Raw genomic sequence first — 27,096 nt, forward strand, 5'->3', positions numbered from 1 at the left:
GGCACTTCCAGGGATCCAGGGGCAGCCACAGCTTCTCTGGGCACCCTGTGCCAGGGCCTCCCCACCCTCACAGGGAAGGATTCCTACCCAATATCTAATCTAAACTTAGCCTTTTAGGTCTTGTGGCTGTGTTGATTTGCACAGCCAAATCCCACATATTATCCCCAGAAATGAGGGAGTTCAGTGTGTCCAAACAGTCCAGCCTGGGGGAAGAACTCAGGCCTCTTCTTGGGTAATTTCTGGCTACAGGATGGTCGGTCCCTCTGTACTGTAATAATTAGCAGGCAGATCCTGCTGACTCGGGAAACTCATCTGAGGTTTTGTTTGTGTGTTTGTTGTTTTTATGAGAAGGTCCATATGCCTTTCAGATTTTGTTATTTTCAGAGAGTTGATGATCTGAGGAACAGAATGAAGAGTTGACATCGCCGGTTGTTTTCTTGGCCTGCTGTAAGTAGCAGATGTAGGTTGGTAGAAGGACTACAGCTTGTTACTTTATACTGGGAGAATTTGATGAGTTTTATTGCAAAGGCATTAGGGCAGCTCATGACAGCCCATGACCTGGGGAGAAAAGAGAAGGCTTTGTACCTGGCAGGTACTGATCATCCACAGCGCCCCTTCATGAGCTGGAGCATATCCAGGAGGCAATATGGGAATTTCTGTATGCAGTTAAAGTTTATGAGACTGCCTGCCTGAATGCATGTGTGTGTGTGTGTGTGTGTGCCTGCGTGGAGTGGAACGAGGATCTCCAGCACAATACTTAGTAAAAATTCAGTTTCACCAGTGGGATAAGAGAGATCAAGCACCAACTGAAAATGATCCTCAGGGTCTGCCCCTAGGGCTCAGCCGTTGTGTTTATGGCAGGCACAGTAACTGCTCACACACCTGGTTTATGATTTACCCTGCAACCCTCCATCTGACCTGGATTTTCCAAATCAGAACATTGTTTTAAATCTAAAGATAATAATGCCTAGTAATCCAGGCATTTGCTGGTCTCTGAGGCACTTCTAGTACCGTGCTGGCTTCTTTCTAGGGGATGGAAATCCTGTCTAACAAGCAGTGCCTTTGCCTCTGATGCTTCCTCTGAAATGTGTGCTCACTCAGGGTGTTTAGGAAATGGGAACAGAGCTTGAGCCACAACTTTATCAGCAGAGACCACACTACTCAGCTCTAAGTGCTTGCTAAGTCCATCCTGTCTTTCAGCACTTTCCTCCTCCTGCTGAATAACCCATATTTAGTGTTGTTTTTATCAGGTTTTTGAGATTAAGTCTCTCTCCCCTTTGATAGCTCAGCTTCCCATGAGTGAGAGCAAGCAGCCTCATTTTATGTCTGTTTTTAACCTAATGAGCCTGCAGCTTCAGACTTTTGGGACTCCTCTTGGGATCCTATTCATGAACCCCACTGACATGATCCTTAGAAATCTTTCCCTTCTTATTCCTGGCCACACTTGCCAGTGTTGACCTTCCATTTACTCCATCCTTCTACTGTCATGATGTCTTCTGGATCTTGACCAGCCTTTGCACCTGTTTTCCACACTTACCCCACTTTGAGCTAATCTGTTTCAAGCACAACTGAACAGAGAATTCATCAGAAAGAATCACGAGTGCCCTGCTCAGTGTCAGTGACTGTAGTAGATGTTTGTATTGGTCCCTGAGTCATCTTGAGGTTTGTAGGTCATTCCCTCAGGTATGATATTCTGATCTTCCTGGTACTGATGATGTCTTTTAACTCTGTGCCTCAGGCAATTTGGATAGAAACGATTCCACATTTAGCAGCAGCATGGTAGAGGCAGTGTTAACTGCAGTCATCCCTCAGCTGATCTTGAGAATTCCTCCAGTAACCTCCCTTCACTTCACTTGTTCCATCAGTGCAACATGCTCTCATCTCCATTTTAGACAATTTATTATCCTCCTTACAACACTGTCTCATCCCTCTGTTCTCCAGTTTCACCAGAAATGCTGTGTGGCAACATATCAAGGGTTTTCCTAATATTTGGATAGAGCAGCCTGGTACAAGAGTCTGCCACTTCTATCCAGACTGAAGTTTGTCCCCTGTGTCACACTTTGCCACAGCTGTCTATACATTATCCAGTGTTTCTTCAGAACATTTGGATAATATTGATAATGCTGTTTTGAGCCAATGAGTGCTCAAGTTGTTTTTTTTCTCATTAAATAAAGCTACTACATCTTGCTTTTCTCTAAGGTATCCGTTTCAGTGTAATAAATCTTATCAGCAGATTTGCAGTTCCATGGGCTACTTCTTTCAGCATTCAGAGCAGGACTGACATTTCTCTTTCCCTGCTCAAGCAGGGAAATTCACTATTTCAGTGTTACTTGGGTGTGTGAAATGAATATTTCTCCTTGAGGGACCTCTGCAAACTCTGTGTTCTGGGTGTTGGTCTCTTTGCCTAGGGAACAAGGGACAGGACAAGAGGAAACAGCCTCAGGTTGCACTGGGGGAGGTTTAGGTTGGATATTGGGAAAAATTTCTCCATGGAAAAGTTTGTCCTGCCCAGGGCAGTGGTGCAGTCTCCATCCCTGAAGGGATTTAAAATCCATGTGGATGTGACACTTGGAGCATGGGACAGTGGTGACCTTGGCATGTCTGGGGGAATGGTTGGAGTTGATGACCTCAGAGGGCTTTTCCAACCTTAATGATTCTGCTAAAAAGATCAAACTTCACCTTTTTACTCACTCTGTGTTCAACATCTACCTTGACCATCCAGACCTTCCTTAGAGTTCTGCAGTCAGGAGCATCTCTGCAGCACATCTGCTGTCACTGAAGGAGCTTTTTCCTGGAACAGGCTCAGCTATACACAAAATGGGCTTAGAATTTAGAATGGTTTGAGTTGGAAGGGATCTTAAAGCCCATCCAGTCCCATCCCTGCCATGGGCAGAGGCACCTTCCACTGTCCCAGGCTGCTCCAAGCCCTGTCCAACCTGGCCTTGGACACTTCAGGGATCCAGGGGCAGCCACAGCTGCTCTGGGCAACCCTGTGCCAGGGCCTGCCCACCTCACAGCCAAGGATTTCTTCCCTATATCTAACCTGAATTTTACCTGGTGTTGGTTTAGTTCTTCCCAGCAAAGCTCGAGGAGCTGTATCTGAAGGAGGTAACTTTCCCAGCTGAAGGAGGGAGGACTTTCTAGGAAGGATGAAAAACATTTAAACTTTTGCCAGGTTAGTAGCAGGTTAGTAGTTAGTTTTCCCAGCTAATTTCACATGGCAGTGACAGGCTCAGAGTATGTCACAGGCATCAGGATTGGAGTCTTAGAGATGCTTCAAGCACCACACAGACCCTGCACCTCTGAGGACACAAACCCAGTGTGTCCTCAGATTTTGGGGGTGTCTTCTGTGAGGATGGGATTTTCCTCACTGTAATTTCTTTCTCAAACAATACTAAAACAAGAGGAATTCTCTAAGTGTGGAAGACAGCTTCAAACTGGAAGTGAAATTCAAATTTCTTTCTCCATTGAATTTGTGCCTGGGTGGAAACAGTAATTTACAAACGTTCAGAATTTGGTTGCATTTGGGGACAGTTTCACATGAGCAGTGAAAAATCTGTTCTTTATCCAGAGATTCCCTTGCTAGGAATTTTTAAGCCCTACCTACAAAGAATTAGGACACCAGAACATTTCAAAGCACAGGGCTCAGGGATTGTTTGAGAAACCCCTGGAGCAGTGTTTGTTCCCCTCTGAAACAGGTGAGTCATTCTGCTTGATATTAAAAATTTATTAAAAAATCCTCCCCACACACAAACCAACCCTGAGGCCCACGATTAACATGGGGTATTTCACCCTTGTAGCTGGAGTGAGGCAACATTTTAAGCAAATAAAACCATATCCTTGCAATAGGAAGTATTTAATTATCTTTGTAATGGACAGTGGTGTTAGTTCTACCTTTAACAAAGGGTTTCTTCTGCAAAAAACTTTTTCCCAGGCTTTGTTCTGAGAATATGTACAAGTGTTGGCAGGACCAGTGACCCATGGAGCTGTAATGCAGTGGGTTGCTATAAAACAGAGGAGAGAAATCCAAAGTTTTATTCTGGCAGCCTTAGTGGAGGTGAAATCAGGGAGTCTGAGAGTGGGAGCTATGAGGATTTTGTAGGGAAAAAAAAATCCCCACTTGTAATTTTCCCATTAGGAAATATGCTGTAAAAACCTAATTTTTAAAAGATCTGGAGGAAACCCTTACTTTTGCCCAATTTATTAAGGTTTTCCCTGCTTCACTTGAAAAGAGAAAAATGAGTTATTTCACATATTTCTTTTAAATGTTTTTTCCCTGGAAAACATTTGAAATACAGAGTATTGCTTGTGTTACTTTCTTAGGGAGAGGGTTAAAAAGTGAAAGGTTTGCATTTAAATGTGGAAAGCAAAACTTTTAAAAGCAAGATTGAAGCAATTTAAAAAATATAAGGCTTTAAAAAAGCAAAGTACTCCCTCATATATGTAGTTTTTAAACATCACTAACTCTTAGGGAGAAGTCACTTCTTTTAAAAGAGAAAAAGAACAATTTCTAGGAATTCTTATACTTAGATGCTTAAAAATTGTGGTTTTGTGTTTTTTTTTTCAAAAAGCCTTTAATTTTTAATTTAAAAATCATTTTTAGCTGAAAAAAATATTTTCAGATAAAACTTGCCTTTGATAAGCCCCAGATTTTCAATTAAATAACTTCAAAGTTTGGTAAGTCTAACTATTCGTGGTGTAAAATGCAGAGTAGTGAAATTGAGGGTGGCAAATTTAACCTCAAGAATTTGCTAGAACCTCTGGCCTTTTTCTTCCAGGCTATTTAAATATATTTAAAATGTGAAATCAGAAGGGTTTTTTTTCAGAGAAACATGAGTGAAATGTGAATGGTGACAGGCAGGGATGTTGTAGGAGGTGCTGAACCTGCTTAATCACCTTTGGTTCAGATTTTAACAGGTTTCCTGAGGTTTTATTTAATGTTTCTGCCTGTTGTTTCAAAAGCAAACTGATGAGACTGAGATGGAGGTGGCCTAAATCAGGAGGATTTGTTTATCAAAGAGCTGATTCTGCAGTGCTGTGTTCCTCTCTCCCCTGATGTGTCTCTGATATCTCTCCATCACCACGGATGGGGGTGATGGAGAGATATCAGAGTGGGGGCTGCACCTCTGAGTCTCAAGGAAAAGGTGAATGCCCACTTTGCACATCCTATTGTGTGCTAAATGCTATCTCAAACACAACTACGGTGGCAATTAAAAGAATGAGATGTATAAAAGACACCTGCTTTAAATAAATACAGTGATCTGCCCAAAGCTCCCTGAGTGGGCTGGTATTCAGCAAGAACCTGCAACAATCCTACCCTTAACAACATAATCATTAAAGAGCAGAAACCTTCCCTTCTAATCCCCCTCATACAGGACAACATGTGGATGTTAGCATATTTGGACTGCTTTGCATTCCTTCTTGCCTGCTTTTGAGAACATACTACATTTTAAAACTTGTTGGGTTCTTTCATGTTTTATTTGACCCTATGTAATTGCATTCCTGAAGGAATAACAGGCTCCCACAGTGATTTATACCCTGTATTAAATGTCAGTTTTGAAGAGACACAGTTAGCAGTTTGGTTTAACCTCCTGCCTTCCTATGGAAGTTCAAAACTGAAGTGGAGCTCAGGATCCAAGGGGAAAAGTCAAAAAAAAAAAAAAAAAAAAAAAAAAAAAAGGGAAAAAAAAAAGATGAAAATGAGCTTAGAGGCAGAGTGGAATGAGATGTGTGTCCCTGGCCCTGCACCTTTGGAAGCCACCGGAATGAGATTCCACAAAGCCATCTCTATTTTTAACTGTAATTTGTGTACTTCATGGCTGCCCTTGACCACTGGGGAAGGCTGTAAATTAGCCCAGTGAAAGGCTCTGCTCTCTCCAGGCAGGAGCTGCAGCCTCTCCAACAACGGGCTGGGACATTTTCCCTGCAAAGTCAACCCGAGAACCACCAAACCAACCCCCAGTGGGTTTGGCTCGTGTCCTAAAAAGAAGGTCAGCAAAATAAATTGTCCTTGTAATTAAGAGTTGCTCCTTTGTTTTTATGTGTTTAACTGTGCATAAATAGCAAAGCAGGATAGGTATGTTATTACTGTTTTAAATATTTCATTCCCTTTGTAGACTTCCTTATGACACAGTTAACAACTGCTTAATCATACCTTATGACCTAATTAGGGGGGGATTCAGTTAAATAAATCTTGATGTAATGGTATATTCTTGATGTAATGGTGCTCTGATGGCTGCATTTATGTGCATGTGGGCATTTAAATGTAAAAGGAAATGCAGCCTATGTAGAATCTGACACAGGACTTTAATGATCATCATCCTCAGAATCACTGGTGAAACAAGTTACACGGAAACTTATTTAATTGAGAATTCACGACATTAAAACCTATTTCCTATTCCCAGGAACTGAGTGTCCTGGTGAGCACTGTCCTTGGAAAAGGCATTAAAATTTTGTAGGATCAGGCCAGGGTAGTTGTTCTGACACAGGCGAACAACTGTAGTTTTCAGCTGAAGTAATTCAGGGCATTTCCATTGCCTTCTTCAGAGCCTCACTTGCCCATCAGATGAATGTTGAGTCCAGCTCTGATCTGCTGTTTGCCAGGTGGGAAGGCTGACAGTGATCTTTTATTTTGAAGTGAAAAAAAAATGTAGGTGACAATGTTTTCTTAGGATTGGATTTATCTTGCCAAAGACAGGTGTCTTGAAGTCATGGAATAAGTTGCCCTCTGGAAATGCATCTCTCTGCAGGGTGTTCAGGGAGCTAAAATGACTGGCTCAGACCTGAGGCTGCCTCTCAGGTGGATAGAGTTAGGTAAGATGAATCCTGCCATGAGAAGTGCACAAGGTATTGTGTATCAGCTCCCCCTCTCCTTGATGTGCTGCCAGATCACTGTAAATGTTTGTGCCTTGCTGGGAGAGACCTGGGATAGGTTCTTCCCCATCTAAATCCAGCTGGAAGAAAAGGATTTCATGTTAATCTGAGGGAACAAGCCCTTGGGGTGCAGTTAACACTTGGAGTGTAGGATGAGATGTGCCTTTCATGGCTTTAGTTGGCAGAGTGAGAGGCATCTGTTCCTGCACTTGGAATCCCAGACTGGATTGGGTTGGAAAGGACTCAGAGACCATCTCATTCCACCCCCTGCCATGGGCAGGGACACCTTCCACTATCCCAGGTTGCTCCAAGCCCTTCCCAACCTGGCCTGGAACATTTGCAGGGATCCTGGGGCACTTGTCACATTTTGGCATCAATGGAGGGAAGCAGCCCTGTCTAATGGGATTATTCCTGATGACTTTGTCATTCCAAAGTCAAAGGATCAAGTCTCACAGGTGGACACTGATGCTTCATGGCTGGGGACTTGTGTGGGGATGATGTAGGGTTTTATCCTGGGTGTGAATCTGCCACCCTCCCTGGTGGGTTGGTTCAAGGAGGAGGTTACCCAATATCAGAAAAAAAAAAAGAATTTTAAATCAGTGTGAGTAGAGAAAATAAATTCCTCATCAGGATCAATATATCAATACAACTTTACTTAATGGCATCCAGCCCTACAGACAATACTTGGACTCAGTAGTAATAATTAGGAGTTAGAGAACTTATTGATGACTATCTCCTGAATTTCTTGAATCTTTTGAAAAATATTACTATTTTTTCAGCCATTTGAGACTCTAAAAGCTGAAACACCAGCAGATGGAGACAAACCCTGTTATCAAACCAGCCCAGTTGAGCAGGACCTGTAGGATTTGCAGCATCTCTCCAGGAAGCTGAGGTGGAAACCTGAAGGAAGAACACCTTTTATGAAATGCTGAGTGCTATTGTTGTCTGCACATGTTTAATAGTATGAACTTAAGGAGAAAAGAAGTTCTCTTAAAAAAAAAAAATCTCTTGGTACTAAATGCTTTTTTGGCCTAAAATAAAATGTTCTATTTACTTTTGGTGGGTTACATATACATGGGAATGTGTGCATGCATAAACCACTTTAGAAATGGACTGATGCAAAGAGTTTCAAAAATTCATTTTGGATGAACAATCAGAACTTCTTAAAAAAGGTTCACTCAAATATTCTTGCCTTTTTCTGATTTTGTGTGTGGGTTTTTTTTTTTTTTTTTTTTTTTAATGGAAGGTAAATTGCAGCTGGGTTTGACACAATAAACCTTTATGCTTGACCACTCTTAAACTGTGTTTTCTGGTGACTGGGATAGCTATTTAAAATTTTAAAATCAGATTGAATTATAATGGTTGTCCTCAAGTACCAACCCAGACCTCCACAGGTAAGGTAACTTATTGCTATTTGAAAATAAAATAATGGAGACACTGCATCATAATAACTTTATTAAATATAAATGGCAGAAGATATTTTGCCTCATGTTGACTAATTTTGCTTTGCAGATGAAACACAAAAAAGTCATAAGTGGATCCAGAACCATTTTGCTTCCATGAAATGCCCAAAGAAGAAGTTTCCTTGCTGTCCATATCATCTCTTCTTCACTGGCCAGGGAGGTTGGTTTTTTCTCCATTGTCCTTTGCACTGGAGGGGTTGACACAACTGTTATGAGCAGAGCTGAGATTCAAAATCCAAATCCAGCCCGTGCTGTGGGGCTGTGGGGCTGTTGCTTACCTGGAGAAAAGGTTTTGAACAGAGAACACATCATTTTATAGCATGAACCCCAACAGAAAGCATGGGCAGGGCCATAGGGCTGTAAAAATCGTCCTTTCCTTAATTGTCTAAATGGAAATGGATGTGGATGCCTTCAAATGACTGCAACTGCAGATAAAACCAGCAGGAAAAATCTCAGAGAGAAGAAAGATTTTTCTCTTTCCTTTCCTTAGAACAAACATATTTTTGATTATTTTAACTGGTATAAATATAGACCAGTAGAAAAAGGGGCAGAGAGGACCTTGAGAGATGATCTATCCCTCTACCCCAAGGCAAGATTTGCCTGGTCTGAGCCATTCCTGGTGACAGTAGAGTCTGTAGCTCCTTGACTAATTTATTCCAGTTCTCACCTGTCCTTCCTCTTAGGAAATGTGTCTAATGCTTGACCTATATCCTCCTTGCTGCAATTTAAACCCATTATTTCTTGTCTTATACCCAGTGGACATGGAGAACAATTTATTACCTTCCTATCTGCAACAACCTTTTACATAGTTGAAGGCTGTTATCATGTCTCCCCCTCAGTCTTTTCTTCTCTAGACTAAACAAACCCAATTCTTTCAATCTTTCCTCATAGGTCATGTTTTCTAGACCCCTGATCATTTTTGTTATGGAAATAAACATCCTTTAAATCAAGTTCTGTGAATCAATCTTGTGTGGAAAGGAAGGGAAACAGAGAGGTTAGAGTTAGCATTGGGAACAGGAATCTGGTGGTGAAAGAAGTGAATTTTCTGAGGTCTACAGAGAGTACAGCCTTCCATTCTTCTTTGGATTTAGGAAGTATATTGAACACAATTTTCTTTCCCCAACTTTCCTTGGAAACACTTTAACCTACTTGCTACCAGAAGATAGACAGTATTTTATTTCCACAGGCTGTGGGGACAGTGGTCTCTGGAAAAGCACAGAGCAGGCTACCAGAGAGTAATTTGAAATTGTATGGTATGTTCTTCATGCAGGCTTTCTAAAATCAGCTTGCCTGCAGGGCTATCAACCCTTGTTCTTCAACAAGTGATATAGGTCATCCCCAAAAAGTAGTTTAAAAGTGGATCATAACTCCAGGACATTTAATGCAGAGACTCAGCACAGAAGATGCTGATGAATTTTTGGTTGTAAATTCTCCTTTATTACATGGGCTGCTCAGACAACATTGGAAATAACAGGTCAAGTGTTTCAGCTGCAAAAACCATCCAAGGCATTGTCATTAGATGGGCATCCTGGGCCTTTTTGCTTTGTATCCTCTGTTTTGAGTTTGAGAGAAGGTGGATCTGATGCCTCCTACAAATGTTTCATCTATTCTGTACAGTCACTATAAGCTGGATCTTGAGCACTGAAGAACCAGGGAGTTTAGGAGATCACCAACTTAAAAACTGGGGCTGCAGAAGGATCCAGGAGAAGCTCCCTGTGTTTATCCTCCTTTTCATCCACAAAACATCAAGGGCTAAGCTGAGGTTATTTTAGGTGTTTAACTAGACCTGGGATTGGGGAGGACTGTGCTGCTGGTGCTTCTAGGCAAGCACAGCCTGCAGCAGCTTTTTGCTTGTGGTGGTTCTGATGGTTGATGCATTGACTCACAACTTCCCTGTTCCTCAGAGGTAAGTGTGAAGCTGTGGTAAATCTAGTTTCAGATCAAAGACAATGCAGCCATGTGATTTAAAGCATTGAAACAATCACTTTTCTTTAAAAAAAAAGAAAAGTTCTTCTGAAGGCTTTATGCTGTGTTCAGATATCACCTGTCTTCCCACAGGCTGAATAAATAGGAAAGCCAGCAGGAACACCAGGCTGAGTGCTTTGGCAGTTGAGAGAAATGTGTGCTCACATCTGATCTGGATTCCCCACTAATGGACATGGCCTCATTGTTCAGCCTGCAGAACAATGAATCCATAAACAGGGGACATCATAAAATTTTAGAGAGAGCTGAAAGTCCAAGAGCATCTGAAACTGAGTGCACTGATGTACCTTGAAAAAGAGTTCAGGAAGATATGAGAGACAAACTTCAAGAGCCACAGAAAGACAAGTTTCAGTCCTTGCGAAGGAGATGCTGACAAGGTGAGAGGTTTCCTGCTAGCTAGCATATGTTTTGTGAAGAAACTTCCCCAATGTTCTCTCACTGGGAACAACAGTGATTTGACCTGTCAGACACGTTACATTTCAGGCCTTGTCTGATCAAGATAGCTGAGAGTTCTAACACTTCAGCAGAGGTCCAAAATTAACATGGTGCAGTGAGGAAAAATGCTTTTTGCTCTGTGTGGATTATTGGGAATGTTATTCCATTTGGTGCCTGACCCAAAGGTAAAGGCTGGCTTGTCTTCCAGAGCCAAACTCATCCTCTGAGCCAGGTGAAGGAAGTCAGGGACAAAACTTTGGCTGAAGTGAGACAATTTTGGTCTTGAGATGCCAGTAAGCACATCCATTCCAAAAAGGAGTTTTAGTTTGATTAGACTGATTGTCCTGATGGGATGGTATTATAGTAGCCAAGGAAAGGTTCTGGTTTTAGATATTCTTATTTTTACATATATCTAAGAATCTCTTCCCTCAACTAGTTGTAAATGGTGTTGTAATAGAATCAGTCTGAAAGCCACTAAGGACAGGCTTACAGCATCAGATACAATACTAAAAGTTGCACTTTTGAGATGGCGTCCATGTAATTTCTCCCATATGGGCCCTAAAACCCCAGATGCTCTAAGAAGTGTTTAGGGCCCTGTAAGACACAAGGCCATCAGTAATTAGCAAAGACCCCAAGCACGTGTTTAACTTTAACATGTGCTTTTCTTTCCCAGGAGTCCATAGAATTAAGGACTTGAAGTGAGTGGGTTTAGGGATATGCTTAAAGCTAAGCATGTGTTTAGTTGCTTTCTTGTGCTCTGGCTTTATTTGTTTTTACAGGAATAAGAGAAATGAAAGATCTTATTACAGATCAAACACAAATAAATGTCCAAGACACAGCAGGGAGGCTTTAGGTCTTGGTTTGGAGCCCAGTGAAGTCAATGGAAAAACACCTCAACACCTCAGTGGACTTTGGAGCAGAGTCCTCAGAGGGTCGATGAAGAACCCACTGCAGAAACCTGCTGAATGCCTCATGTTTCCTTGCAAGGTTCCCTTATCTTGTATCCAGATGTTGCTAACAAGGGTTTTTATTAGCTGCTGAGAAGTACAAGGGCAGCAGTTTTTCAAGTCCTAAAATCATGCACATATAAATGAAATAGAAACAGTTTGTGCTGCAGTAGCAATTGTGGTCTGTGGAGCTGTGAGTGTATTTCAAAAGTTCTCCAGTTCTTATTATAGAATCCTAGACTGGTTTGGGTTGGAAGAGACATTAAAGACCATCTTGTTCTACCCCTTGCCATGGACAGGGACACTTTCCACCATCCCAGGTTGCTCCAAGCTCTGTCCAACCTGGCCTGGAACACTGCCAGGGATGGGGCAGCCACAGCTTCTCTGGGCCTCCCCACCCTCACAGGGAAGAATTTCTTACTAATCTCTAATCTGACCCTGCCTTCTGTCAGTTTAAAGCCATTCCCCTTGTCCTGTCACTCCATGCCCTTGTAAAAAAAACATGTCTTGGTCCCAGTGATCTCAAAGTGTTTGCTCTGTCTTTCAAGCAGTGCAGTGAGGCAAGTGTTGTCACACAGTTCCTAGGGAAAATGTTGAATCTTTGTAGAGGGAGAGGTTTACACAACAGGAAGAGCAGGTTCCTTTGAATAGCATTTCTCTTTGCTGCCTTTAGATCTCTGCAGTGTGCACAGCAACACCTGACTTACTCATTTGGATTCTCCTTTTAGGTGTGCAGGGAAATAGCCACTGCTTGAGAACAATCTGATCTATTTTTGACCTTCATTTCAGGATGATGCTGAAGATGCCTCTGTTTGATCTGTTGAATTTCCACCCATACAGCTGCATTTTTGTCCTTTGGTTGAGGCTGGAGCTTTGCTTACTTCTTCAGAGACTGCCCTAACCAAGGTCAGCAGAACTGCCTGAGCCACCAGCCATCAGCCAGCAGGGAAAATGATCATGTGCTGTCTTGCCAGGCCTGTTATGAAGGCAGGTGTCATTAGAAGGTGTTTCTGCCTCCTCCTTCTCCTCCTCAGAGTCATTTGGGTCACAGCAGCAGAGCCATGGGACAAGCTTTGTCCAAGCTGGGGAGCAGAGTGCCCACCTCCAGTCTCTGCAGAACAGGTAAGCTGTTAACCCTTGCTGAGCTGCCGTTGCTTCCTCTGCTTTTATTACCTGTGTTTGCCAGGTCAGACTGACACTGCTGTGCAGGGATGTGCCACGGCCACATCAGAGCACCCAGCCAGAGTCTCACCCACCAGGAGGGTGGTTTGGCTGCCAGGACATGCTGATGTCACTGCACTGCCTGTTTTTGCCTGTCTTTGCTGGGTCAAAGTGACACTGAGCCACCACGATGAGTTATGGTCACACCTTCATTTGGCTCTGTCACTCCAGGCCTTGCTGTCCCATCAACAAAAAACTTCTGGTGGCATCCACTGGGAGTAGCTCTGGGATTTGGTGTGCTGGGAAAGGGTCTTGTGCCAACTGCTCACACAAGGGAGTTGTACTGTTCAAGGTTTAATAGAGTAAAAGAGAATAAAGTGCTATTTGCAGTTTGGATGCCTACTGGGTGAGCCCCACAAAATCCCTTTGATGTTTTAGTCATGTTTGCTATCTTGGTCTTTAACTGAGATTTTGTTGTAAGAAAAACTGCCAATATTCACCAAATTCTGGTGCAAAAATGCAATACCAAAATGTTGGACCTGCTCCTTCTCCTCCTCCAAGGCTCAGAGATCGCAGTGAAAAGGATTTCAAGCATTTTTTTCCAGTAGCACTAAAAAAGAGTGTGGCTTTTAAATATGCATTTCTGTTGAGTGCAGAGAGCTGTCCTTCTCTTTCCAGCCATTTCACAGAACTGGAAGACACAAATCAATAGGTGAATGTTCAGTACTAGTAGTCTAATTATTATTTCTACTTTTCTCCTGGTTATAATGATAGGAAACATTTTTTACTTGCTCCCTGGAATGAATTATTTCTCCTACCTAGTCTCTCTCTTCAATTTTTGTAGCCTCCTGAACAGAATCTGCAATCCTTAGTAGCATTAAAAAAACCCTAACCATCCATTGGCTTGAAAGGAAAATGTGAACTTCTACAATGAGGGCAAAAATACTTCTGTTGCTTAAACGTAGGTAATTAGACTGAGGACTTTCTCCAAAGTAAACCCTGACAATCTAACAATAATCTTTGGCTTTTGGACTGCATGGAGTTTCTCTTACATTGTTAAATGCATTCCATGTTTCAGTAAATGACACCAGGCTCACCAGCAGTGAGTGAGTGATTAGTTTATCATCCTCTTAGTGCAGCCATCTAGATCTTTAACTCTTTAAGCAGTGACATTTAAGTCTTGAGAACACCCAGGATCATGCCTGAGGCTTTAGACATTCTCAATTCAAGCCAATCTTGGATATCTTGTGAAAATGAAGAGAAGAAAGTAGGTGCTTGCATTCTGATAACACTTTAAACAATTCAGGTAAGGTAAATTGCAAATAAACACCTTTAAAAAAAAAATTCTTTTATTTAGAGAATGCCAATTCCTCTCTCCTGGGACCACTTAGGTCATTAGGTGCCTGAGCAGCATAAAATTACAGGGAGAAAATCTTAACAGCATGCAAAGAGACTGAAAGGTGACAAATCTACATTTCCTAAGATCCAGGGATGTGGGGCAGGTTTTTTTTTTTTTTTTTTTTGGCTGGATTTACAATTCATCTCTCATGGGGCAGGAGAATGAACAGCTTTACAAAAGATTTTATTATAACAAAAAAAGAATTATGTGAGCTGTAACATACTGAGCCAATTCTCTTGTGCTGAAATCTTGCTCTAGCAGAGATGTGTAAGTACATAAAGCTTGGTAGCAACAAAAACCTTTGGAGAATGAAGGGCTTCTACTTTGGAAAAGAAAGGTGCAGGAGGATTTTCAGACAGAAGGGAAAGACTTTGACCCGTGAGCTGCTGCTCAGCATCGTGGATCTTCATCTATCACCTGATCCTGCTCAGTAACGCGAGCCAGATCGCCGTGTGTGCCCTCTGCCATGGGAGACAGGGAGCTGCTCACCCCACGGACACAAAGTGCTTTGGGAGCTCTGTTGCTGGGAAGAGTTTGAAATGTATGAACAGAGCATTTACATGCCTCAAGCAACAGAACCGAGCCCAGCCTTTCGTTAGTTTTTGTTTTAAAAATGCCTTTTGTACACTGCTGTGTTTTTGGATTTCATTTTGGGTTTGAGAATTATTTTTTTTTTCAGACTGGATTTTGAGTTTTGCTGGATTGGGTGAAAGGAGTTTTTGTCCTGCAGGGCAAGGGTGATCCTGTGTGGAAAGGGAAGGGATGATACTGGGTAAGGTAAATTCCCTGCATTCTGGAAAGGTTGAGAATGGATTGGGAGTTACTCTGAGACACTGGAGCTGTGCACCTCCTGCAAGCACAGGTACAGTGCTTGGTCTCCAAAGTTCTGGTGACTTGCTCAGCCCTCAGGTTGTAGCCATTCTAAATCCCACAGATTCATTCAGGAATCTGCTTCCAGTCCCTCTCCTCCATCAGAAAACACGATGGAAGTGATCCAATTGTGCCATCCGTGTCAAGGCACCTCCTGTGGTGGGCTCATCCTGGGCTCCTGGTGCTTATCAGCTGGAGAACCTATGAAAAAGGAATGGTGGCTGTTCTGAGGGCAGCCAGTGGTCCCAGGAGAGGGAAACAAATCACACAACAGATTTGCAAGTCCAAGCTCTCTTTGTGGCACCACTCTGAGAGAGATTCTGTCAATCCCACCTTGCTATTTTGTGCTTTGGATCTATGGTTTATCTCCACTATTCCTGACTTGAGTCAATACTCGTGGACTCTAAGTCCTCTTTGACCTTCTAATTTTATCCTCTGCTCTTCAAAGATCTATCTTAATCCACTTCATTTTTATCCTGCAATCCCTGAAGCCTCAACCCCACTCAGCCTCTCCTCAGCCTGGGCTGGGGGGACAGGCATCAGCATTCCTGCCCCACTTTGCACCTAGGAGCTATGTAGAGAAACAGTGATGGGAGATAAAGTGACTTGTTGAGGCCTCTGGAGACAGGACAGGCAACTTTTTGGCAGCCCTGGAGTAACCTCAGTGTTGGGTCTTTGTGAGGAACGTTTGTGAGCTGATGCCAGTTTTACAAATGACGTTTCACATTTGCTTTTTGCAATATTTCTTCGAACTGGGGTGTGGTGCTGCACACAATACCTGGTTCTGAGGCTTGCTGCTCTATCAGGTATGTGTACAGAGGGTGGGAAAAGGCAGCAGAGTCAGCAGGACAGAGGTGGAACAAGCAGGAATGCAGGGTGAAACCAGGGGAACAAACAGGTCCTCAGGGAAACTGTTCTAACTTAGTTCTGCTTTCCCTGACTCAAAGAGTAACTCCAGTGTGCCCAGAGGGCAGGTACAGGGAGATACCAACCTTATGCTAATTCCAGATCCTGCACAAGTAGAAACTGCTGGTCCAGACCTTCCATCCTGAGACTTACATTCAAAAATCTACTTTTAAGCCTATTTCTCCTCATGTTTGGGTGATGCTGTGCCCCTGGCAGGTGCATCATTCTGGGTTGTCACTGTAGACCAGTGCAGGCCTGTCATAACACCTTGATGCCTCTGGCTCCAGTCCTGTTTTCTAGAATTGCACTTGGCCTTGCCTTGGCCCTTTGCCCAGACTGAATTTGTCTTCTTGGTTTTCACTTCTTTCCCATATCAGTTTTCTCTCCTGTTCTGTCTTCCTGCTGATCCTGTGGGCTCTGGCTCTATAAACCCTCTGCCCAGGTGGAGGTGAGCATCTGTGGAGGTGAGCATCCCCTCACTTCCAAGGCCCCTTCAAATGCAAGGAACAGATATGAGCTTCCTCCAGATTCATTCCTTTTTAGCAATTTCACTTTTCCCCTCCTCAAACTGACTTTCAGATATTTTAGATATTCCTTTTCTAAAAGTCCCTCTTCTCCTTTTTTTTTTTTTTTTTTTGAGCCAGTTCCTCAGTTTTATCCCTCTGTCAGCTATTTGGTGGCTGGTATTTTAGGAAATGGAAAGGCTGGTTTGCCTGTGGGATGGGACACGCACGGAACGCACGTACGGCGCTGGTTTGCCCACATCGTTTGGATAAGGTATCAGAGAGGACAGACTGTCTTTGCATTGAAACCTGCAGGTCAAGAAATTGGCCTCCCTTCAGTTCACAGCCCTTGTGGCTGCCAGCCAGTAATGCAAAGCCCTGATGAGTATTTCTGGAAAAAGCTGGAAACCCACCTCTGACTACAATGTGTTTAATCTCTCATTTCCAGGCATAGTCAGTTTTGCTTCTTCTTCCTCCTGTTCTTCTCCTCCTTCTTCTTTTTCTTCTCATCCTTCTTCTTCTTCTTCCTCCTCTTCTTCTGCCATGGGTGACAGGTGAGTCACCAGGTGTCTCTCCAGTGATGGTGTCTCTCCAGTGATGGACAGGGCAGCACCAATTTTGTTCCATGTGCTGTAAATCAGAGATCATACAGAGTCTCCATGTCCTCTTATTCCTCCAGCATTTTACCAGGGCTTGGAATCCCACTGAAAGGGTTTGCAAGACTTTTGTTTGTTGGGTTGGAATTTGAGGACCTGTTCAGAAGCAATTTGTATTTTTTTATTTATTTCTGACAATGGTGCAAAATGCTCTTGTTCTTCCAGAAAGGAGACTCTGACCTGCTTTTAATTCTAATTGCCTCCTTTCCCCATGTTTTTTAATTACTCTTGACGGTTTAATATACTCTTAACCATTGGATAAAATAGATTCCTGATGATTCAGACACTGCCACAGAAGCACAAAGCTGAACCTAGACCTTCTGAAGTCCAAATCAGGTCCTTCATCACTAGGACAACCTTCCTTTAGGCATCCCAGTACTTGCAGCTCTGCACCAAATCTATGGCCTTTGAAATTCCCAGGTTGCTAAAGGCATCCTTTGGGCTGCTGAGTCAGTGTCTGTACATGATGGAAGCAGGGAAGAGGGAAATAGGTACTTGCTTATGCAGAAAAGAGCCAAAAATGAAATCAGGTTTCCCTGCTGTTGAAACTGTGCCCCCACTAAAGTATTTTTTGGTTATGGCTATTTGGGAGAGAAGGTGGGCTTTGATTCTGCTTACAAGTGGTTTTTTTTGGTGCCCCACCAAGAAACAGAGCAGGTAACAGTAAGTAGGAATGTCTCTAATTGAAAATAAATCCAGCTAACACCTCACTCATTGCTTAATCAATAGTAGAACAGAGAGTCTTGCCATGCTAGGCTGGAGTAGGTCCTGCTGAAAGGGTTCTCAGGAAGGACTGCAGTTGTGTCAGGTTTAGGCTGGAGATCAGGGAAAGGTTCTTCCCCCAGAGGGTGCTGGGCACTGCCCAGGCTCCCCAGGGAATGGGCAGAGCCCGAGGCTGCCAGAGCTCCAGGAGTGATTGGACACTGCTCTCAGGCACAGGGTGGGATTGTTGGGCTGTCTGTGCAAGGCCAGGAGTTGGACTCTGATCCCTGTGAGTCCCTTCCAACTCAGGATATTCTATGACAGAATGAGCAGGAGCCTTTCCACCAGAAACCATCTTTTCAGTGTCACGTGTCTGTGGGAACTCGTGCTCTGCTCACACACACCCTGTGTAAGTTTATTCAGTGAGCACTTTCTAAGAATGATGATTAATTGTGAGTATGAACCTTGTCACCAGGCAACTGGTACAAACGAGCCCCACCAGTTTGTTATTGTTGGAGATGGAGGCCACAGGGCATAGCCATGTTTCCCAAGAGAGATTCCTGGGCAGGATCCTCCCCCTCTGCTTTCAGGTGAGGATGTTCACATTAATGAACTCAAAATTCATCCATGTGCTGACATTTCCCAGAGTTTCCTATAGCACCTACCAGTAAAGTCCTTTGCTATTGCTAAAAATCCAATAGAGCCCATGTGAATTATTTCTGCAGAAGAGGTCCTGCTCTGCTTATTTACACCTTGTAGTAGTGATTGAGATCATTAAAGCTTCTGCTGGCAGCCGATCTCAAGCTGCAGTTAAAGGACAAAGACAAATGTCAGCAGCCCAGAGGTGCTACGAGTTGTGTGGAGTTGCAGATTTTAGCAGCAAGGGAGAACAAAATATCAGTAACAGGAGAGCTCAGACAAGCCACATCTCAGGGCTAGAGACACACAGAGTGGTTTGTAAGGTCAGGGAGCTGCCAGCCCTGTGCTGTTCTCCAAAACCCTTCATCAGATCCAAAAGGAATCTGCTTATCTCCAGTAGCCACGTGGTTGGACAGCACTCCTTAGGAGAATGATGGACTTTATTAGTACCAGCCACAACTGCAGAGCAGTAGGAATGAGTTCTTCATCTTTGGAGGTCCTCCTTGCTTCTCAGGGATGAGGATTTGAGGGAGTGGGGAGCCACAAAGTGTGGAAGCAAATGTGGACTAAAGGCAGCGATTCTCTCCAAAAGCTGGATGAGATCAGTGCATGTTCTTCTTGTCACATCCCTCGAGGAAACCCATTGATGTGGAGATGATTTTACAACAGATGTGCTTCTAACACAGCTCAGGGGAATTTCAACAACAGGCCATTAAAATGGCTCTCCCTTTATTTTATGAGTTGTGTTGCTGAAGCACTTCCCTAATCATGGAATCATAGAAACTTTAAGGTTGGAAAAAAGCTCCAAGGTCGTTGGGTCCAGCCCTTGGCCATTCACCACCTTCCTAAGCAGACCAAAACACTGAGCTCTTTTTTGAACACCTCCAGGGATGCTGATTTCATTCCCACCCTGGGCAGCCCATCCCAATGCCTAACCACACTTTCTGTGAAAAAATTCTTTCTGCTGTCCAGCCTGAAAGACCCAGACCTCTGAGTTTTGAGGCCCAGCATCTCTAAATGAACAATATTTAGCAGCAGAGACCTCACACTCTCACAGCAGAAGGCAGAGAGTATGAACAGCAAGGGGTAACTTTTCTAGCCTTGCTCACTCTTGGGCATCTCTGAAAAGTGACAAAGGGAATGAGTCAAGTAACAGCAACTTAAGATTCACCCTGCGTGGGACAGCCAACCTTTTAATAGCATTCTCAAAACAATAAAAATCATCCTTCAAGACTTAAAAATAGAAAAGAGCAGACAATCCTACTGTTTCAACTGCCTTGTGTCTGATTACCAAAGACTGCCTTTTTAGAACTGCATGATTTTAATGTTCCCACACAATGTTTTTGTAGGGATTTGTAAAAAAAAAAAAGCCAAAAACCTGTTTGAAATAAAAGAGCAGCGCTGAACCTGATTCTCCTCTTAGCTCAGGAGTGCTTCTAAACGTGGTCCTGACACCTCAGCAGAGACACTTTAATGTAAAGCAGAAATAAAGTCCAAGCTGGGCCCAGTTCTGTGTTTTAGGAGAAGTATGAATTTATTTATTCAAGAGGAGGTAGAATATTCTGGTAGAACAGGCCAGCTCTGAAGCACTCAGAGAAATCATGAAAATCTCAGAGTGGTTGTAAAAAATGTTCCTTTTGCTGTTCAAGCAGCTGCACTTGTTTTTACTGGTCAGCTCTTTAGTGAAGAGCTACTTTGGAAAACGTAATCCCTTGGAATTGTTTGCTCAGTTCCCTTTGTTTTAATTGACAAGCTTAGGCGGTTGAAAGGAAAGGGTAGGAGGGAATTGATCTTAGCACACTTATGGGCATCTCCTTCTGTAACTCATGTCATTAAAATGTCTCTTACGTAGGCATTTATTTATTTATTTATTTATTTATAGTTTAAGGCTTGTTTCTACTGAAGCACAAATCTGGGAGGCAAGTTATTTTTGTTGCTGTTGTTGTTGCTTTTTTTCTTTTTTTTTTTTTTTTTCTTTCTTTTTTGTTTTTCCCAAGGTGGGTTGTTTGCAGACTTTAGAGCCCAAAAAGGTGCAGCTGCTCTAAAAATAACACAGGATCCAAGAACTGGTTTGGGAAGGTCTGAGTCCAGAGGCATCCCCTGCAATGCTGCCATTAGAGGAGAAGTTTTCCTTGTAAACAGAGCTGGCCTAATTTCTAGAGGTGCTGAACATCGACCTACAGTGCTTGCTGGTAGGTCCTGAGCACACAAAACCTGGAAGTGGGTCAGATGTGAGTGGCTGGGATTTTATCACAAACGTGTCTGGGCAAACCCACAATTATTGGGTTGAAACAAAACTGAGCAAATAATTGCCCCTCAGCTGCTGACCCCTGCTAGCAGAGCTGGGCTCTGAGGCTCCAGGACACCTGCCAGCTCCTGGGCTGCTCACTGCCACCAGCAGTCTGCTGTCACAGCCAAGGTCTGCACGTGATGGATCACCCCTTGGTCTGGGCAGCCCTTGCAGGGTGATGTCCCCAACGCCCCGGTGCTTTGCTTCCAGAGGAGACCAATGGTTTTGCCACCCAGGTGCAGAGATTCCCAGAAGGTTTTTCACAGAAGACAGAGAGGAAAAAACCTGGCAGCAGATCCCTTAGACTGGGAATGGGTCACAGGCAAGACCACCATTGATCCCCCATCACCCATGTGAGGTGTGATCAGGGGAGCTGAGCCTTGCGTTGGGTGCAGACACAATATTCTCTGCTTTTGATGTGCTGGATCTTTAATGTTGCATCCGCCGCTGAATTAAGCAGTGTTTGCTTTTCAAACCTTCCACATTTGTATTTTTAGCTCCGTTTTGGCATCACTTTTTTGGTTGGAATATATAACACACTGGGTTGTTTAGTGTGCCTGGACCGAGTTCAGCTGATGTGTAACTCCACGGGCTGGAGCAGAAGCTCCGTTCAAGGTGAATTACGCTCTATGGGGCCAAGGAAATACAGCTTCTGTAGAAAGGCAGCCCAGCTCCTTCAGTAAACGCTACACTATTTCCATCCATGGTTATTCCTTTGTGGTTTGGGTTATGTATTTACATTTTACGGAATAAATACTACAGCTTTCCCCATGACTAACACTTCTTAGTAACCAGGGAGCTACTCAAATACGCTCTTGCCTCCTACGAGACCCCAAACCACACTGCTCTGCCTTGGCTCACTGGCCCCAGCACAGGGGCACGGTTAACCAGTGTTACATAAGCAATTTTTGGGATCTCAGCTCAGCAGGATGGCTTATGAGAGGTGCTGGATGCCGTGCCACTGAATTCCTCTGGGACAAACATTTCCAGCACGGCCACTCTCTGATCCTTACAAAACCCGAGTGAGGTCTTCAGACAAAGAGAGGAACATACCCCCAAAGAGGGAGCTGGTTGCTTTTCCCAGTCCAGAGGTCTGTTTCAGAAACAGCACTATACAGGCCCTCATGTAAACTTTGTTTATAGACTGGAGTATTTTCAATGAAAATGTTATTTAACTTAAAAAATGTTGCACAGCAGCTACTCCCAAAATTGTTTTTCCTTGTTAAGAATAACACACAGTGTGATACATTTGAAATGGTGATAGCAATATTTCACAAATTTTGATGGATTCATAGTCCAAATACCTTGCTAACAGATGTTTCTTTTAAACTCGGAGTGGTATAGGAATAACTCAGAGATATTACAGTGTCAGCACTGCCTTTTATCTGTGCGTGTCCTTTCGGTGACATCCCTGGGCTTTTCTAATGCATGGGTCAGGTCTGAGCTAAAAAAAAAAAAAAAAGTGAAATATGAAAAGAAGGCGTCTCTGATGGTGTGTGAGCTCTGGGGCAGTGCTGGGAGGACACCAAGGCGCTGGTGTGGGTTTGCTGCACTCAGGCACAGCAGCCCCGTGGTTTGTGGCCACAGTCATAGTTTCTGAGCTGGTTTTTGGTTGTGGTTAATTGATGAGCTTAGGAGTTCCCATGACCACTCCATGACCACATCTTTTGGTCTCATAAATTAACTGTGTTCTCACTGTGGGTGACAGTTTGCCCAACACAAAGGGATACCCCAGCAGGGCAAAGGAACAGATTTTAATGCCCTGGTGGAGCTGGCTTGATTTAACATGGGGTTGCTCAGTCTACTCTGTGTCTCCAAAGGATGGTGCATGTGTCATACTTCCTTCAGAGGGTCTTTCCCCAGAGCTGCCTTCTCCACACTGTGTTCATACATCACCCCCAGTAGATAATAGAATCACAGAATATCCTGTGCTGGAAGGGATCCACAAGGATCACCAAGTCCAGATCCTGGTCCTGCACAGGACAGCCCCAAGAATCCCAACCTGTGCCTAAATGTGCTGTGTCCAGTTAATGTGTGCTAATGGTAAACCAGTTTGTCCCAAACCCCCTCCTGGGAGCAGCCTCAAGCCTTGGGAAGTCTGGTTCTTATTCTCAGCCCAAAGCTGGCCCAGAGCAATTCTGGGGTTGAACTGGGACAGGGAGCATCTTTCCTCCCAGAGACCCCTGTCCGTACCTGTCTGGGGTCGCCAGCTGTGGCCGTACACAGCCCGTGCGGGCCTGGGAAGGCGCCTGCTGCACACCTCGGTGGGGTCCGGGAACCCGGCCTGGAAGGAAGGGGGAGAGGGGGCTGCTATTCAGGCAGCCAGGGAGAAGGATGAGAAAATCTGGAGGACGAGAGGGAATCCAGGACAAGCACTGGGGATAACCCCCGGTGCTGGCAACGGACTACCAACCCCCGAGAGGGGACCCTTGGGGCTGGCGGGTGGCGAGAGCACAGGAGAAATCCGTGCTCTGCCGCCGTGCCTTTCCCCGCGCAGCGGCTTCTGGTTCCCAAGCTCTCCCTCCCTTCTCGTCGGGGGACAGCCGACGAGAGCCTCCCGAGTTTCCCGTCCCGAGCCTCTCTTCCCAGCCCGGTCCCTCGGGGAGCACCGCGGAGCAGCCCGCTCCCCGCGGTGCCCCGACCTCCCCGGGGACCCCGCCCCGGCCGTGCGGGGACAGGGCGGGGCGGGAGGGTCCCCCGGGGATGCACCTGAGCGGCGCGGGGGATCCCGGGGGCACCGCGCCGACCCCGTCCCGCGCCCCGAGGGTCCGAGCGCGGCCGCTCCGCCGGGGGTCCCCGCGCTCCCCCCGCTGCCGGGCGCGGGCGGCGGAGCGGGCAGGGCCGTCCCCCGCGGGGCCGGGCCGGGCCGGGGGCGGGCCGGGGGCGGCGGGCCGGGCCGGGCCGGGCCGGGCTGGCGGCGAGCGCGGCTCCACGTGACTGCGGGGCCGGCAGAAAACCGGGGCCGGCGGCGGCGGCGGCTGCACTGCGCCGGGCGGCGATCGCGGGAGGCGCTCGGCAGCCGCTGCCCCGGGGCTTTCGGCGCGCTGGGTCCGGGCTGGCTCTCCAGAATCATGGACTGTGCTGATATGCCTTGCTTGCTGTCAGTGAGTACAGCCCTCTTCTTCCTCCGCCTCGCTCCTCGCTTTTTGTTTTCATCGCAGGGCATTAATTTTTTTTTTTAATTTTTAATTTTTTTTTTTTTTTTAAGAAAAACTTTTTGTTGTTCTTATTGCGGTGTCCCCTCCCGGGGTCTGGCGGCGCATTCGAACCGGCGGCTGCAAAACGGGCAGAGCCGCGCGCCCCTTCCTTCCCTGCCGGTTCCGCCGCCGCTGGTCCCGCTCCCGTCCCGTCCCGTCCCGGCGGGGCAGCGGGGCCGGGATGCGCCGGGAACCCGCCTGCCCGAGGGGGCTGCGGGGCTGCGGACAGCCCGGGCACGGCGGCCGGTCCCTGCCCGCCGGGGCGCGCCGGTTGCCGCTCGAATGCGGGCTGCTCCCCGTGTCCTTTTGCCATTTATTATTACTATTATTGCTATTATTATTATTTTTAAGTTTATTCGGAAGAGGAGGGGGGTTTCGCTTCTCATCCTGACTTTCCTTCTTGTTTGTTGTCGTGTTTTTTACACCCCAGAGACACCATGATTCCTGGTAACCGAATGCTGATGGTCATCCTACTATGCCAAGTCCTTCTAGGAGGTACTAACCATGCTAGCCTAATCCCTGAGACCGGCAGGAAGAAAGTGGCAGAGCTTCAGGGACAAGCCGGATCCGGACGCCGCTCTGCCCAAAGCCATGAACTCTTGCGGGGTTTCGAAACAACTCTGCTGCAGATGTTTGGGCTCCGAAGGCGGCCTCAGCCCAGCAAGTCAGCCGTCATTCCTAGTTACATGCTGGATCTCTATCGACTCCAGTCCGGAGAAGAGGAGGAAAGCCTCCAGGAAATTAGCCTGCAGTACCCTGAGCGATCGACCAGCCGGGCAAACACCGTGAGGAGTTTCCACCATGAAGGTCAGTGATGGGAGGCGGTAAATTCCCAGCCCCGGTAGCGATCGGGATTTCCTTGCGTTTGGAAGCTCACAAATGCCTTTAGAAGCAGGACGTGCCCGGCCCTAAATTTATGGGAGGAAAACCACCCCCCCCCCCCCCAGCCTGCCGTGTGTGGGTGACAGGCGTGCTGCTCGCTATTTTTTTCCAGCATCCTGTGCTTAACCCGAGCTTGACCATATTTTGAAGTGCTTTTGCTTCTGTTGACAACAGCGAGTTTCCTTCGGTGCCTCTGCCTCGGGGGTCACTGCCTGGGCTCGCGTGGATTTAATGGCTCTGGATCGGATGCGGGAGTAAAGCGAGGGCGGGATCTCGCCCCTGGAGTGTTTCTTTTGAACTATCAAAGCAATTGCTGCCTGCTTTTACTCTTAAGAAAAAAGAAAAAAAATCCCCCCAAACCCCGACTCGAATTTAATACTTACAGCTGTGTGTTTATAAGGTTTATTCAATAGACCCTTGTAATCTGATCCAAATGTTTCCTAGCGGATGTTTCTTTTCCAAAGTAAATCTGAATTATTAATCCAGCCGCATCATTACTGCGTTGGAATTTGCTTCTCTTTCTCCCCCTGCCCCCCGTAACAAGGCACCTCTGTGCTCCCTGGCGCCGCATCTCGCCGGGGAGATGATTTTGGAGAGACTGGGGGAGGAAAAGCTGAAGGGAAAAAGCCTCCCTGAACGGGGGAGGCGAGATGGGAAGGGGTGGAGTGCTCGAGGCGCGGGTGAGCCAGCGGTGCCGGGGCAGGAGCCGCTCCCGGTGCGGCCGGGAGGGATGCGTGGGGGATGCGGAGAGGAGCCGGTGGCTGCCGGGCAGGTGAAGCGTGGGTGTGAGCTGTGGCTGTGCCGGGGCCGTGTGCCCCGAGGCTGACGTGCTCTCGTTTGCTTGTCTTACCTCTTCCCCCCCTTCCCTGCTTTCCTCCAGAGCACCTGGAGACCGTCCCGGGTCCTAGCGAGGCGCCCCGGATTCGCTTCGTCTTCAACCTCAGCAGCGTGCCGGAAAACGAGGTGATCTCCTCGGCGGAGCTGCGGCTGTACCGGGAGCAGGTGGAGGAGCCGAGCGCGGCGTGGGAGGGGGGCTTCCACCGGATAAACATTTACGAAGTGATGAAGCCGCTGTCGGAGCGCGCCCAGGCCATTACGCGCCTGCTGGACACGCGGCTGGTGCACCACAACGTGACGCGCTGGGAGAGCTTTGATGTGAGCCCGGCCGTGATCCGGTGGACCAAGGACAAGCAGCCGAACCACGGGCTGGTGATCGAGGTCACCCACCTCCACCACGCACAGACTCATCAGGGCAAACACGTCAGGATTAGCCGATCTTTACCTCAAGGGCGTGGGGACTGGGCGCAGCTCAGGCCGCTCCTGGTCACTTTTGGGCACGACGGGCGAGGCCACGCTCTGACCCGCAGAGCCCGCCGGAGCCCCAAGCACCAGCGTTCCCGCAAGAACAAAAAAAACTGCCGCCGCCATGCCCTCTATGTGGATTTCAGCGACGTGGGCTGGAACGACTGGATCGTGGCACCCCCGGGCTACCAGGCGTTTTACTGCCACGGGGACTGCCCCTTCCCTCTGGCCGACCACCTCAACTCCACGAACCACGCCATCGTGCAGACGCTGGTGAACTCCGTGAACTCCAGCATTCCCAAGGCCTGCTGCGTGCCCACGGAGCTCAGCGCCATCTCCATGCTCTACCTGGATGAGTATGACAAGGTGGTCCTGAAAAACTACCAGGAGATGGTGGTGGAGGGGTGCGGGTGCCGCTGACCTCTCCCTTCCCCGCCGCCCTCTCCTCCCCTTCTCTCTCCCTCCCGTCCCACCCCAGAACTGCTTGCTATAGCTGGACTCTTCTCTAAACTAAACGTTCACCTTGACCTTATTTATGACTTTATGTGCAAATGTTTTTGACAATAATGATCATATATTTTGACAAAATATATTTATAACTACATATTAAAAGAAAAAAATAAAATGAGTCATTATTTTAAAGGTAAATGCATTTTGTGTCTCGCCTCTCAGGGTGCTGCTGAGGCCGTGCTGGCTGGGAGTGCAGCCGGGAGTTTTTGTCTCCTTATCTTCTTACCCCCCTCCCTCCTTGTCCCCTCCTTTCCCCCCCCCACCTCTTTTCACTTAAAGGCTTTGCAAATTTTAGTCTTTCTATTTCTCGCCGAGGTTCTGCAGATCTCCTGGTGCTGGGGCTGTGCCATGTGGGAGATGAGGGTCCGTGGAGATTTA

General features: G+C 46.2%; 1 protein-coding gene across 1 annotated transcript; it reads left to right on the plus strand.

The window, feature by feature from the left end:
- Window positions 1-23,779: 23,779 nt before the first annotated feature.
- BMP4 (bone morphogenetic protein 4) lies at window positions 23,780-26,860 on the plus strand. The gene is made up of 3 exons (XM_059850632.1): window positions 23,780-23,931; window positions 24,455-24,831; window positions 25,787-26,860. Exons 2-3 carry the CDS (start codon window positions 24,462-24,464, stop codon window positions 26,626-26,628), a joined length of 1,212 nt encoding a protein of 403 aa, XP_059706615.1. The 5' UTR covers window positions 23,780-23,931; window positions 24,455-24,461; the 3' UTR covers window positions 26,629-26,860.
- The last annotated feature ends 236 nt before the right edge of the window (window positions 26,861-27,096 follow it).

Source organism: Haemorhous mexicanus, chromosome 6 (assembly GCF_027477595.1).
Source record: "Haemorhous mexicanus isolate bHaeMex1 chromosome 6, bHaeMex1.pri, whole genome shotgun sequence".
Lineage (NCBI taxonomy): Eukaryota > Metazoa > Chordata > Aves > Passeriformes > Fringillidae > Haemorhous > Haemorhous mexicanus.

Bases quoted from the DNA above. Each gene is read 5' to 3' on its own strand.
- BMP4 (XM_059850632.1), top strand. From the start codon at position 24,462: ATGATTCCTGGTAACCGAATGCTGATGGTCATCCTACTATGCCAAGTC. The intron at 24,832-25,786 runs GTCAGTGATGGG...GCTTTCCTCCAG, and splicing joins GAGGAGTTTCCACCATGAAG to AGCACCTGGAGACCGTCCCG.